Source organism: Amphibalanus amphitrite, unplaced genomic scaffold, assembly GCF_019059575.1.
Source record: "Amphibalanus amphitrite isolate SeventyFive unplaced genomic scaffold, NRLGWU_Aamphi_draft 000163F_arrow, whole genome shotgun sequence".
Lineage (NCBI taxonomy): Eukaryota > Metazoa > Arthropoda > Thecostraca > Balanomorpha > Balanidae > Amphibalanus > Amphibalanus amphitrite.
The window spans coordinates 150,204-165,088 of record NW_024881658.1 but is presented as its reverse complement, the minus strand read 5'-3'; the positions used below and the strand labels follow the sequence as shown (position 1 = coordinate 165,088).

The window sequence follows — 14,885 nt, the reverse complement described above, 5'->3', positions numbered from 1 at the left end:
TGCCACCCGGGCTGCCGTGAAGGCTGCCCACCCGGGCTGCCATGGAGGCCGCCACCCGAACTGCTGTTGAGGCCGCCCACCTGGGCTGCCATGGCAGCCTTCACCCTCCTGAGAAGCCACTTACCGAACGGCCACCGACGACATCGGGCTAACCAAAGTGGTTGGTGCCCGTGACCCGGATCTGGTGAACGACAAACTGAGGTGGGGACGAGGAACAACAGGTGCGTGTGTGTACTGTACTAGGTATACGATGTCATGTTGTAGGCGTTGCTGAAGATCAGATGATTGTGTAGATTTAGATGAGTAAGGGGTATGACTTTTCTTCGTATGAGTTGCGAGGACGCAACTAGGGTTGTTTGGACTGAAGATGTAGCACGCTACATCTTGAACATTTAACGTAGTATCTTTTCGGCACGGCTCGGTCCGGCAGTCCCTCTCCCTCGCAGTCCGGCCACACGCCTAGCTCGCTTTCCCACACCCAATTCCCCCCCCCCCCAGTTCCCCTAATCTATCACTGTCCGCACAGAATGGGCAGCCGTTAAACTCCCATTAAGACGCGCGCTTTTGGAGACAGCTACCGCAGGATGAACGATTCGAACCCCAACAAGTAACAGCTGGATCAGTAACATTGTCAACAGCTCATGGACCCACGCCGAGGACAGATAACGGCTGGGAGCGCTGGATCAGTAAGATATGTCAACAGATCATGGAGCAGTGTCAAGGATGGATGCCGGCTGGAGCACACAGCCTCCTTTGTCGGGTACATCAGCCCAGGGTGAGTGACCCTGGCAAAACAACCGGGTGACCGACCTCACAATGGCCTCATGAGGTAGTTCCAGAGATCTCCGCAGAGGAAGAAGGCGCTGACTTACGGCCACACCCGGGCCAGTGGGCGGAGCAAGAGTGACGTCACAAGGGGCGTTGCCGGCAGACGAAACGGAAGGAAACAAAAGTTTGAATAAAATGAAATTGAAGAATCAAAATTAAAACTCGAAAATCACAAACCTTTCGGGGATTGTTTTATGCCAGCGATTACTAAAATGATAAAGCACTCAACACGAAGACGATTCGACGGCCAAAAATTGCAGGCACAGAGGAGCAAGGTGACTAAACAGGACAGAGGGCGCCATCTTACGGCCCCACCCACCAGAAGAAGGCAGAGGAAGATGACGTCGCAAGGGCGTGGCAGTCACCCCTCCCCCCCCAACTATAAAAGGGTGCGCCACCCAACCAGAGGAGAATCACAGTCGAGCAGCCGAGAGTCACAGTCCACAGCTGGAGCCGGAGACGCCATCTGGGAGCCGCCGTCAGTCCGGGTCACCCGCGAGAAGCCTCTTCAGTTCGAGTGACCAGAGCCGGAGGACAACCGCCGACGCTTGAGACCACACTGAGAAGCGGAAGCGCAGAGAACTCCAGAATGTGAGTGTTGTTGAAAAGTCTGCTCAATCCCAATCCTTGCCCCCCCCCCCTCTGCCCAGCGTGCCGTGCCCGTGACGACTGCCAAACATTTTCGGTTACCATAAAATGCACTCTCAATTGGAATTGGAAAACTTAAATTACTTTGAACTTATTGGTCCAGACACCCTAGTAGCATGTTAGGATCTGAATTTCGAGGTCATGTCAGAGTCGCCAGCAAACCGTTATTGTCAGTGGGAGTTCACGATTAGGCCAAGAGCGAGATCCGAAAATTTACATAAGTAGCTCAGTGTCACGAACGCTGAAATTGATGACAGGATGCGTGACAACGTTGAAATGTCTTTGTCTTCGGTCAAGATGGTTCGTTCGATTTATTATGGGCGATGGCCAGGTGCGTTTTGAGGTTGGAACGTTTGTGAAATAAAGGGTTTAGATTCGTGCTGTACTCACTAAAAGTTGCATTGCGAAATCATTGGTAATATTGCTGTAATCTAAAATGGAAGCTAAAATGGAAGTCGAAATCAATTATAGAACAGGTAAATACGTTTGAAAGGAATGTAATGTTTTAAGGTGGCGACTGATTCATGCGATCGATCTATGAATATGGCTATGAATTATGATTTGCGACAGATACGAATGCTTGAGCGTACGGCGGAATTTTTCCTGTTACTTAGGTGCATAGTTGCGAGCAGTGGTTTGAGGTTGACGGTTTGACACTTTGCGACTTTAGATGGTCACTTTGCGTCATTGAAATTGCGAAATGTCGAGTAACAGGTAGATGTAGAAATGTTTGTGGTTAGAACTAATAAGTAATATGCGACTAATATAGGTACCGATCGTTGTGCTTTGTAGAATAAATACTAGAAAGGACCAGCTTTGTTGGGAAACGATCAAATGGGACAGGAGTAAAAAAAAAAAAAAACTTACGTGGAATGGAGCTGATGAGATGTCGAACAGGGAGATATCGAAGCGATATTTTACCAGATTCACACTCACTGACACAGCCGTTGAATCTCCCGGCCCGAAGAGACCGCACACACCAGTACTGCACCGCGAGTGATGACGCGCCCATCGCGGCGCGGCCTTGACAACTGTCGACTGTCGACGCGGCGCCGGCCCAGTGGCGCAGCCAGGATTTCGTTTCGGGGGGGTCATCGCTTCCAAAGCGGGCCCCCTAGTGTGCGGGCCCCCACCCATTTTTCAGAATCTCTCCATATTTCATACGCATTCTGCTGGGCGGGCCCACTTTACCTACCTGCACGATAACCCTGAGGTAGTTTGAATCAGAAAATTTGCATAGAACAGTAGCTCGATAGTCACCTGGTCTTCACTTTTTACGCAAATTGACCACGACAGAAATATGTTACTATGACGGATGACTTCGTATCTTTCGAGTCCGAAATGAGCCCCAATTCCGCAATATGCATAGCATATTAACAACAATCGGATATGCATAGCATATCCGATTGCATAGTTAATAGTTATATGCAATCGGAACTGTTGCTTGCTTCTGTCGCACAAGATTTAAAAGTAGTCCCATGTGCCTGTCCGGGTGCGTATTATTTAGGCCAGGGTTCATAATGTCCAGGGCACAATGTGTCCAGTGCTCGAATTGGCCAGTGCCTTGAATTGGCCAGTGTTCAAATTGTCCAGGGTCCAAAAGTGGCCAACTGGCTGCAGATAGGGTAAATTCAAAGAGGCCAGGGTTCATAATGTCCAGGGCACGATGTGTCCAGTGTTCAAAATGGCCAGGGTTCATAATGTCCAGGGCACGATGTGTCCAGTGTTCGAAATGGCCAGGGTTCATAATGTCCAGGGCACGATGTGTCCAGTGTTCAAAATGGCCAGTGCCTTGAATGGGCCAGAGTTCATAGTGTCCAGGGATTACATAGTCAACCCAACCCAACCAAACCAAACCTAACCTAACCTAACCTAACCTAACCTAACCTAAGGGAATGATGTTTGCCTACCAGGGATAAGGAAATAGTTTCTCGCATGAATAGATTGCAAGCAATAGTAAATCAAATATTTTTAGGTTAAGTGGTTATGCATCAGGCTTCAGGCCTTCGGCCTGAAGCCAGATACATAACCACTTAACCTAAAAATATTTGATTTACTATTGCCTGTAATCTCTCCTAAGGCATTGCCTTCGGCACTGCACTGCTTTGCATTGAGCCGATTCCGTGTTTTTTACATAATGACGTCACTTTCAGTGACTATGTAATCCCTGGACATTATGAACTCTGGCCCATTCAAGGCACTGGCCATTTTGAACACTGGACACATCGTGCCCTGGACATTATGAACCCTGGCCATTTCGAATACTGGACACATCGTGCCCTGGACATTATGAACCCTGGCCATTTTGAACACTGGACACATCGTGCCCTGGACATTATGAACCCTGGCCTCTTTGAATATACCCTATCTGCAGCCAGTTGGCCACATTTGGACCATGCAATCCCTGGACATTATGAACTCTGGCCCATTCAAGGCACTGGCCATTTTGACACTGGGCATAGCGTACCCTGGACATTATGAACCCTGGCCAGAATGAATGCTCCCCGCCTGTCCTAAGTCATAGATATTGGCTGCTGTAGTAGATTGTGCCTTTATTCTTCTTCATTACGTGAATTCGCTCGTAAGAAGCTTTAACCCTCGCCGGCACAGGGGGAGGGGTTGATGCAACCCCCTAAGGTTTTTTTTTCGCGAAGAACTCGCGTAAAAAAGCGGCTGATCGCGACGTAACTTCCATAGTGCGCTGAAATTCGCGCAACTTATAGAACAAGGATGGGTAACGTGCCTGTGAAGGGTCACAGCTCGATCGGGCCGGTGGTGAGCACATGGCGCGTGCTCAAAAAGTGCAAATTCGCGTCATAGACTTTACATGCATAAATCGGCTTGCAAAATTGGGCGACAATGGCTCAACTTGCCCGACACGGGTCCGATCCCCGTGCAGTATCTCGGTAACCGTGGGTCCGATCGGCACGAGGAACACAGTATCGTGCATGAGAATCGAACGGGCTATTGTATGGTGTGCGGTGCAGGGATGGCACGCGCCACGTGCACCCGTGAGGGCACTTATGCTTGAAAAATTGACGTTTTGGACGGATTTTGGACTTAATGCTATTTTTGGGTGACTGTCAGACGGAGCGGGTTCAAACAACGCTTGTTGGCAAGAGAAATGTACCACTACCTACCGCCTCTCATGGGAAAATTGTGAAAAGCTAATTGATCAAAAACAAGGTGGAACAAATTGCTGGAGAAAATAGCATTTGCTTATGACTTACTTAATTACAGGGGTTTTGCTACATAACCTGGTATGTTTGACAATTGAAATGGGCATAGATTGGAAGAGCATTCAAATGTGACCAAGGTCCAATCATCGCTTTTGCATGACGAGCAACAATGTTCTTAAGAATATAAATGTTTCAAACCTCTACATAGTAATTCATCGATGGCTTTCACTCTTCAATAACCTACGCCAACCTATGTCATGAAATACACTTGGCATGTTCTATAGTAGAACGCATGGTTATTATCAGACACGAGCACCTCGATGCGATGGATATTTTTTCCCAAAACCAAAATGCTTAGCCGTCAAAAGGCAATCGACCGAAATGGATACATAACCCACAGACATAAGACCAACCAAACGCCCACCGATCGAAAATACCCCTTATTCGCGTTGCGAAGCAAGCGGGTCACCCTAGCGGGCCCAATTCACCCGGGGGCTCGGGCCCTATCCACATGGGGGACCAAGCCCTATCCATACGGGGGCCCGGGCCACGTTCACCTGGGCTCCGGGCCCCGTCCACCCGGGGCTCCGGGGCCCGCCCACCAGGGGGCCCGGGCCCCATCCAGCCGGGGGTCCGGGCCCCGTCCACCCGGGGCCTGGGGTCCGTACTCCCGGGGGCCCGGACCCATCCATCGGGGGGCCCTGGCCCCATCCACCTAAGGGGCCCGGGCCCGTTCTCCCGGGGCCCGGGCCCCATCCACCCGGGGGCCTGTGCCCTATCCACCCAGGGGCCCGTGCCCTATCCATCCAGGGGGCCCGGGCCCGTTCTCCCGGGGCTCGGGCCCCATCCAACCGGGGGTCCGGCCCCGTCCACCCGGGGCTCAGGGCCCGTTCTCCCGGGGGCCCGGGCCCCATCCACCCGGGAGCCCGGGCCCCCTCCACCCAGGGGGCCCGGGCCCGTTCTCCCGGAGCCTCGGGCCCCATCCACCCGAGGGGCCCGGACCCGTTCTCGCGGGACCCGGGGGTCCGGGCCCCGTCCACCCGGGGCCCGTTCTCCCGGTGGCTCGGATCCATCCACCGGGGGGCCCGGCCCCATCCACCGGGGGGCCCGGGCCCTATCCACCCGGGGCCCGGACCCATCTACAGGGGGCCCGGGTCCCATCCACCCAGGGGGCCGGGCCCGTTCTCCTGGGGGCCCGGGCTCCATCCACCCGGGGCCCGGGCCCTGTCCACCTGGGGCCCCAGGCCGACCCCTCACCCGAGGTGTCGCAGTGGGCATTTCTCGAAGCGGGCTCGTCCGATTAGATTAGGACCTCTCTCTCTCTCTCCTCTCTCTCTCTCTCCTCTCTCTCTCTCTCTCTCTCTCTCTCTCTCTCTCTCTCTCTCTCTCTCTCTCTCTCTCTCTCTCTCTCTCTCTCTCTCTCTCTCTCTCTCTCTCTCTCTCTCTCTCTCTCTCTCTCTCTCTCTCTCTCTCTCTCTCGAGCGGGCCCCTGACAAAAATTTCGGGGGGGTCAGCTGACCCTCTGACCCCCCCCTGGCTGCGCCACTGCGCCGGCCGGCGGCCGTCGTAATCGTCGTTCCCGACACGGGCGTTGAGCCGCCAGAGGGCGCGAGAAGCAGCCACAACAGGGGCAGTGGGTTAGCCGTAATTGGGGCGCGGGCGGTAGGTGAAGGTCACGTATAGGAGTCTGGTTAGTTGCGGAAAGTTGCAACGGGATAAGAACGTAGACAGTTAAATATGATATGCTATATGATATCTAGGACTGCACTTCGTTTGATGCGCATTGTTTACTGCTAATAGGATGATTTAAATTAGATTCCCTATGAAAGGCTAGGGACCCTATGACAATATTCTGGCACTCTATAAAGATAATTTGTTTAGGTAACTAGTAGCCCATCAGAAGCTATCGAACGAGTTTCAAGGAGGCATTTCCGTTTGAGCATTCAGTAATTCACTATGGTACGGTGGATCACAACCAGACGGCAGATCGATGCGTGTTAATTGGTTCTAGATCATATGTCTGATTAAATCAAGAGCGGTTCAAGGTCTGCTAGGATTGTATACGAGAACTGATGATAAGGTTCACGCGTGTAGCAGCAATTAGGACTTGAGATTACGATTAGATTTGGTTAAATTATGCGTTTCTGCTATTCGCGTTCTTGCGAGTTAGCGCCAATAATTACTCCAACAATATTGGCACAGGGCATTGTGAGGCACAGACGGCTTGTTTGCCCGCCTCCTATGGCGTAACGTTTACCAGCATGACTGTATGAGACACAGATGCACTTCTCGAAACCCACGTCCAGACCGGAATAATAAGAGGGACACACCGTCACGTACGCAGGGCATATGCACGTTTTCCGCCAGTGGTACCGGCCACTGTTAATTTTCCCGCTTAGGTAACACTGGGTGAGAAGGCAGTGAGAGGTTTCTACGGCAGGGGGGAAGGGGAAGATTGGCACAGTATGCAGTGGAGAGTAAGTTATGCCAAAGGCAAGAAGCCGAAGGTCAGGGGTGAGTCACCCAAAGGGCGGATAAGGCGAGCCGTAGTGTCCCGGATAAGTCCTCATACTTATTTCGTAAAGGTACTCTAATCGGTACTGGACAGCCTCAGGGGAGGGAAGAATGTACTCCAGGACACGTAAGGCCTTGAATAGTAAATCCCATGGTTAAGGATAGTTCCAGGATATGAACTAGGGTCCCTGGGTCGTGAACGGGAATGTTACACGCGGACCGGAAGAGGGCATAGGTAATCTCTCCCGGTAGAGAGATAAGTCGGATATAAATCGTGTATGTGTGTACCATAAGTCTATCGGTCGTGTAGTGAATCCCATAAATTAGTAGGGTGGATATTTATGCAATTATTCTGGACGGCCCTGCGGTAAGTATCTTTGTCGCCGGTTAGCGGAGCATGCATATGAATTTCGGAAAGAGACATTTATCTCGCCGGGGAGATCGCTATTAGTCAGGCACCTAACGCCATCGGAGGGAATTCGAGGGGCGCTAAATAAATTTGGGGTGAATATATGACGAACGAACGTAGAGAGAGGATGAGAGTGAGAATGGTAAAGGATGAATCTTAGGATAAGGCCGATGGGAGTTTAGCGAAGCTCAGTTAGGACAGTCAAACTAATTAATCTCGAGGGCAACTTAAAACTAGCAACGCTAATACGAATTAAGTGGGCAATTTTCTTAATGGGAAGGCCAGTGATATAGGAATGGGTGACTGGACGAATGATCACATTCAATTTATCAATGTAATTACCACCCATATGTTTGGCAGTGGTCATCGGGACTTCGAATGCCCTGTCCTTCACCTGCCCAACTGTGCCGCAAACCCAGCTGATCGGATACCTCTATCCCTAATCCGAGCAGTGAAGAAGCATCTCGTGCATCATGGTCTATACAATGAACAGAATCATCAAGCCTCTAAATTAAAAAGCATCTTCCATCAGATGTATTTGTATGCAAGGTGGATCTCTAGACATCTCCCTCAGGTGGATCTCAACACCATCTCAAGATCTCTATCAGGTGGATCTATATCTACATCTATCTCAGGATCTCATCACTATCTGGATCTCTCTCTAGATCTATCTCGGGATCTTTTCCAAGACTCTCAAGCTCCCCTGTTCTACCAGTTCAACTATCGAGTTCATTCCAGCAGCAAATAGCTCTGTTCCTCTACAACCAGCTGAACGACAGTGGACCGCGGTGCTGGATCAACCGCAAAGAAGGCGTTTGATTACCCGCAAGGAAGCAGTTATTATCCTCTCTTTCTTCTTCTTTTCTAAATCCCCTCGCTACAGCGGACCTCTGTAGTAATTATATGTCTTGGAAAGTCCGAGTGAACGGCTAAGCTGGCTAAATATGTGACCCCAGAGGGTTCCGAGAACTGCTACGGTGGTGGGGAGGCCTCCCAGCAAATTGTGACGACTGTGATGGTTCTTTGTTTTGTTGAGTCTAATTAAGACAATTTCAGAGCCGAATGATAAAACAGGGGTGAGATGGGTGCGGCCCAGGGCGGCGACCGTGTGATACGCCGCCACGGCTGACCCCGTGACGAGGAACAGGCCACCCAGCGGTCTCCCCAGCACATGTGAGCCCGCTCCTGAGGAGCTACTCACGCCGGATCGTGACCGTCCAGTCCAGAACAGGGCTTTGAGATGCTGAGGACAAGGACTGGTGCGTCCTGACGATAAATAAGAGGGCCGCTTGGGAGGAGACACTGTGATTGAGAGACGTGGGCTGATATTCACTGCCGGAGCTGGCAGCGAATGAGCCATCTGGTGGTGATACAGAGGACGTGTGCTTGTGCCGGTCTTCAACAGTTGACACTTGACAGTCATGTGAGAGCCGGCTAACAGATTCAGGCTGAACAATGAATATCATACCAGTGTACTTCTTAGCACTAACCAATTAGGTACTGAAAATCGTATGTAAAAGCTGGCGATGGAAGGCTGACTGATGGTAGCACCCAATACTTTGCCTGGCTGTTCGTCTACCGTCATAATGTGAGGTTTGTGACTTCTATGCCTGAGACAATAATTATGTGCAATATCTGTCAACACTATCCGTCGGATCTCATTTATGCCAGGAGTGTTGGTCGGCACTTGAATGAGTGAAACTGATTGTGATGGACACAATAATACCGCCTTGTAGCAAATTTTGCGTCAGTGTTTAGTTCGTTTCGGTTTTCCTGCTCGTTTTTTCCGTCAGGTGTAATTCGGTGTTTGTGTCGCGCGAATACACCTACCAAAAGTGGCAGACAATGGTTAATCAAGCGTTTATTTCCTTCCACAAGCGAAATATTAACAACAGCCAACATACATAAAAGATGGTGAAAGTTCAAAAATAAAAATAACTACCCACATGACATTCGAGGAGAACTCTTGAACAGGACGGCAGGGAGTCGATAGAACAACACTCCTCGAGGGGACAAAGGAACAAAAAACTTGGGAAATAATCTAAAGGCGGATACTGGCTCGAATTTGGAACTCTGCAGGTGGAGCCGGGGTCCCCCGGAGACGCCTCGGTGGCCGGAGGGGCCACTGCCCCCCTGGCCTTCCAGAGGGGTCCCGGAAGATCCGCGCAGCCCGGCCAGCAGACTGATAGGTTACTGTGTACGCTCGGGTCAACTGAAGTTACATGTATGGGTGGAAAGGAAGGCCTTGTTACGGTGGAAGGAAATATATACTGTTCTTTCTGACCCATACGCCAGTAGCCTTGAGACAGTAAGGCCCCGAGTCCAGGCTGTAAGGCATGTCTCGCGTGCCGCCGCAGCGCTCGTTCTTCTATATACAGGCCTGTAACACTCGCCCTCGGAGGCGGCACGCGCAGGAAATAAATACAACATCTCAAATCATCATGATCCCTACGGGTAAAACGCAATCGAGTCAAGCGACAGCCGACTAGCAGGTTCAGCATATATCACGCACGCGCGCGCTCTCCGCTGCCGTGTCGGCGGCAGCGGCGGCGGCGACGGGCGACGGGACGGCGGCGGGGGCGGGCGCTCCCACTACGAGGACGCCGCCGCCCCCACCGGCCCGACTACGGGTTAATGGAGACGGGTTAGTCAATCGGTGGCTGGCGCGGCTCTGCCCGCCGTCTGGCGGACCGCTGCGCTCCACTCTCTCTCACTCGTCGTCCGCTCGGTCAGCGCTCTGCGCGCCACTCTTCTCCCTCCCTCTCGCGCGCGCTCTCGGACTCTCTCCTGTCGACCGGCCGGCGCGCTCGGCCGGGACGTGACACTCTGTCTGTGCTCCGTGTGTCTGTCTGTGTGCGGCGTCAGTGGGGTGTGTGCTGTGACTAGTGTGTGCCGTGTGCAGCGGTGGGCGGCGCGGGCAGGGCCGGGTGGCCCGCCACAGCACGCCCGCTCACCGTGTGTCTCTTCGTGTCACGTCCTAGCACCCATGTATAAAATTCATGATATTGCACGCCTAACCACTCACTCCGCGCACCACTCACTCGCGCAAATGTCTACCAACACAAAATAGAGAAAGATAGAAGTGTCACACTTTCCGAGCCTCCATCAGCGCTCGGCCCGGCTCGGCACACCTCAGCCCCCACGCGCCCGTCGGCGCAACTTCAGCTTCTGGCCGCGCCCGCCAGGTGTCAGCAGCTCACATTAGCCGCTGCTTGGCGCACTCGGGGCAGAGGATATCCGAGCCGTCGGTGATGAAGCCCTTTCCGACCAGCGAATTGCTGCAGCTGGCGCAGATGAAGCAGTCGTTGTGCCAGTGCCGGTCCTCGAACGAGATGAACCGGGTGCCACCAATACCTGCGGACGGACACACAGACACGGCGCGGTCAGACATACGGCGCAGAGCAACGGATAGCAGGGAGCACCGTTCCATGCTTCCATCCTCAGGATACAGAAATCCTTCTCCTCCATGCCGCAACCCCCCTCCGGGCTGGACAGGCAACTTTATCTCATGCGGGCTGCTCCCTTGGAGCGGCACCGCTGCTCCCGAGGGAGCGCACCCCGTAGCCGGGTGCAGTGAGTGCCTTGGGGCTGGGTGGCCTGTCCTCTGGACGGGCTCAGCCCCGGCGACTCACTAGGGTGCCTGCCCAGACCAATGTCTCCCCCTAATTCCTATCATCCTTCCGGCTCTGCAATGGTCTTGTCGACCGAAAGGGCCTAACCCAACAAAACAAACAAAAAATAGCAGGGAGCAACCGTTCCATGCTTCTATCCTCAGGATACGGAAATCTTTCTCCTCCACGCCGCAACCCCCCTCCGGGCTGGACAGGCAACTTTATCTCATGCGGGCTGCTCCCTTGGAGCGGCACCGCTGCTCCCGAGGGAGCGCACCCCGTAGCCGGGTGCAGTGAGTACCTTGGGGCTGGTCGGCCTGTCTTCCGGGATGGGCTCAGCCCCGGTGACTCACTAGGGTGCCTGCCCAGACCAATGTCTCCCCCTAATTCCTATCATCCTTCCGGCTCTGAAATGGTCTAAATGGACCGAAAGGGCCTAACCCAACAAAACAAACAAAATAGCAGGGAGCAACGCCGAGCTGAGATCAAAGCAGGCATCACTGAATATCGACAAACCATAGAACTCTGTATGAGTGTAGACCTCCATATACGGAGGTGCACGACCAAACCGATAACAACCAATAAAATTTGAATAGTTGGAACGTCTCGCAAATGTCATGGGATACTTGCATATGATCTACGGCATGCTGATATAACCAAATCTTAGGAAAATCCTAAAACGTCTAACCACTCCCATCCCTCCCCTAACGGCCCCCGAGGGCGTTACGTACCGGTGATGGGCTTGGAGCAGGCGGTGCACCGCTTGGCAAACAGCTCGCCGAAGCAGTCGGCGCAGTAGGGCTTCTCGTCACGACTGGTGAATCGCTGGCCGGCCAGGCTGGTGTTGCAGTTGGTGCAGGTGAAGCACTCACGGTGCCACGGCTGCTGCTTGTAGGTCACACCGCCAGTGGTGATGATCTGGGGGACAGGGGGGGGGGGGGGGGTCAGACGTGGGTCAGGTCAGGACCGGACCCGGTGTGTGACTGGAAGAGTGTGGCTGCGTATAATCCAGCCTCAACAGGGAGGGGCATTAGAAGTGATACGATCAGTCATGGTGCATCGACGATTGCTAGCTCATTCATAAGTACTGTAGCTCGTAAGTACACATCAAATACGCTTAAAGTCCATTTTATTTCAAAAGGCGCACGGCCCGAAAATCGATTTTAGAATTATCACGTGCAAAGTGATGGTTTTGACAGAATTCAACGAACACCGGCTTGGCACGTTTCGAAATCAGACTGGTCGGCTGGTCTCTGATTTGCGATAGTTTTGAGAGAAGTATATACATATACGACTCATAATGAGGAACTGTGAATCGAAAATGCTTCCACACGGGGTCTAGCCATAGGCACTAAACAAATGATTCAGATGATTACGTGGATGACTTGTTTGCAGACCTACAAAAGTAACACACGGATTGGCATTTTGTTTTACGTTTATTTCTGTTGAGTACAAAAAGAAACATGAGCCAGCATATCTGCCGATCTAGTACAATGTTGATCGATCGATTCCTGCATTGGGAAGAAGTCGGGTATGCGCCTACTAAATCTGGAAAGACTCATAAAAAGACTACTGAAGTTTGTACGTAGCATACGAGAACACAATGTAAGACAACAATGTGGAACGTCACCAGCTTCAGCAGCTAACAATGGCATGATGAGTGAGCCTGCCGTTCAGAATTCTGGCGCCCGACAGAGCCTTGTAGCAAAAAAATATTGTTCTGTCTTGATTATTTAAGGATTTGCCGCTTGTTATTTCTCAAGTGATGGCCTGGCTGTGGAATCAAGGTTAATCTAGGAGTGACGTTAGATTAGCATGCAAATTCAACAGAATGGCTCAACCGCTCAAATATATGAATTTACTAACATTCTGCAATATGACACGATTTATAAGCTAACGTTAGGCGGCACGGGCGGACATCGATAGCAGCGCCTCTATCGGTCACTAAGGAAAGCTGGGCTGTAGGCGACGAAATACCGGCTGGGTTGTCACACGTTGAATAGGTTAATAGCCATCCGTCTTGTGAAAAAGTTGAACTTTTGCCTTTAATATTTCTACTGGCAATTTTAGAAGTGTCTTCTCATGGATTACAAAACCGTTTAGATTATTGTATTCACTTCAAGCCTTCCCTATTGTTCTTGATGATGCGGGAACTATTTCTAATTAGTGTTTCTAGCTTAGTAAAAGAACATACTGTGCAAACGATGAAAAAAGCATAAATGGAAGATTTTAAATGCAATTTTCTCTAACAATTAATGATAAATTCTCTACATATCAAGGAAAAGGTGCATGCTATTTGATAATTTAAAGTTCTTGGGGCCAGTTGTTTTCTTCTTTTCTTACGTCGCCCCAATGGCCGCGAATACACTTGTGATAACGCCTATCGAATTGAACAACTTGCTCCGTTGCACTGTGCTTATCTTTCAAAAATGGCCGAGAAATTCATCTCAGCTTGCGTTATCTTCTAGCGTCTCGCACGTGCCAACTCCAAAATAATGCTTCGGGCCATGAGCCTTTTGAAAAAAAATGGACTATAGTCCTCAATACATCTGCTATGATTTATAAAAGTGTACTGATTATTAATGCCTATGCAAACATGATGCAACCGTTCTGCATGATAAGACGCGTCTAGACACTGGCAAGCTATCATTGAAGGCAAGGGGGCAAACACGGCACTGGTAAGCATCCTCAGACTTCGCACGGTATACATCTTTGGACATTGGTATTCTACTGGACGAATAGGTCTGTTTTTGAGAGCAGTATCAAAACAGGCCAGCACGCCGCGTGGACTGTGTCTCCGATAGGATCGGCCGCACACCGGGCGGTTAGTGGGGACATCATACCGTCACACACGGCACCGGGGACCTCTGATCAAAACAGGAGACACGCGGGGCACCGGCCAGGCTGGCCGGGACGATTAATGCACTATGCATACTGCATCTGGTCTGAAGGCCGATCAGACGACCAGAGCCAGCGTAAAAACAACGTACTAGAGCTCGCCGAAAACAACGCGGCGCGCTTAAAGCCGCACTGGAACGGCAGGTGGGCATGCCTGTATGCATTTCAAAAACATCGCTAGTTTCATGCCTATTGCCTACCCTACCCTTTCTCATCTAAGCCTTATCGACACTTATCGACACCGAACTTAACAGTCCGATGAGCCCCACTCTCGCGCCTCGACTGACCTTGTCGCACTTGATGCAACGGGTGGCGAACTTCTCCTCGTAGCAGCCCGTGCAGTAGATCTCCTGCTCGCGAGGGATGAACGACTTGGTGCCAATCGGCGTCTGGCACACGCAGCACGCGAAACACTTCTCGTGCCACTGGCGCGTCTTGTACTCCATCTTCTTCGTGCCTGAGGACACAAGGAGCGCAGTGGTGAGACGCCGGTGCGATACTGGTAGCGGAAAAGGGATGTGGCGAAGGGCAGAGATAGCAGGGAAGCAACAGTGAATCAGTGCAATCTGACCGTCTCCAGCCTGGGCCGGATCAGTCGGCAAGTCCGGCATCCGTAATGGAAAATCTGAGGGCCTGGGCAATGGGCATGCAGCAGCTGTCGTTATTAGCAGCTTATCAGTTGATACAACGACGATACTCATCCCCCTATCACTTCCAGCATTCAAGATACGACAACTAAAGCTTCCGGACCAATATTACCCCGAACTTTCTTCATGTTGCCTCGCTGAAAAGTGTTAG

The 14,885-nt window shown here is 51.6% G+C and overlaps 1 protein-coding gene across 2 annotated transcripts in view; it reads right to left on the bottom strand.

The window, feature by feature from the left end:
- Window positions 1-9,422: 9,422 nt before the first annotated feature.
- LOC122383409 (four and a half LIM domains protein 2-like) overlaps window positions 9,423-14,885 on the bottom strand; it is a 154,899-nt gene continuing 149,436 nt past the window's right edge. For both annotated transcript variants that reach the window (XM_043369770.1, XM_043369771.1), the window contains 3 exons: window positions 14,375-14,544; window positions 11,921-12,107; window positions 9,423-10,932 (listed from right to left, as the gene is read on the bottom strand). In XM_043369770.1, coding sequence (XP_043225705.1) covers window positions 10,775-10,932; window positions 11,921-12,107; window positions 14,375-14,544 — 515 coding nt within the window. In that variant the 3' untranslated portion in view covers window positions 9,423-10,774. The remainder of the gene's footprint in view (window positions 10,933-11,920; window positions 12,108-14,374; window positions 14,545-14,885) is intronic.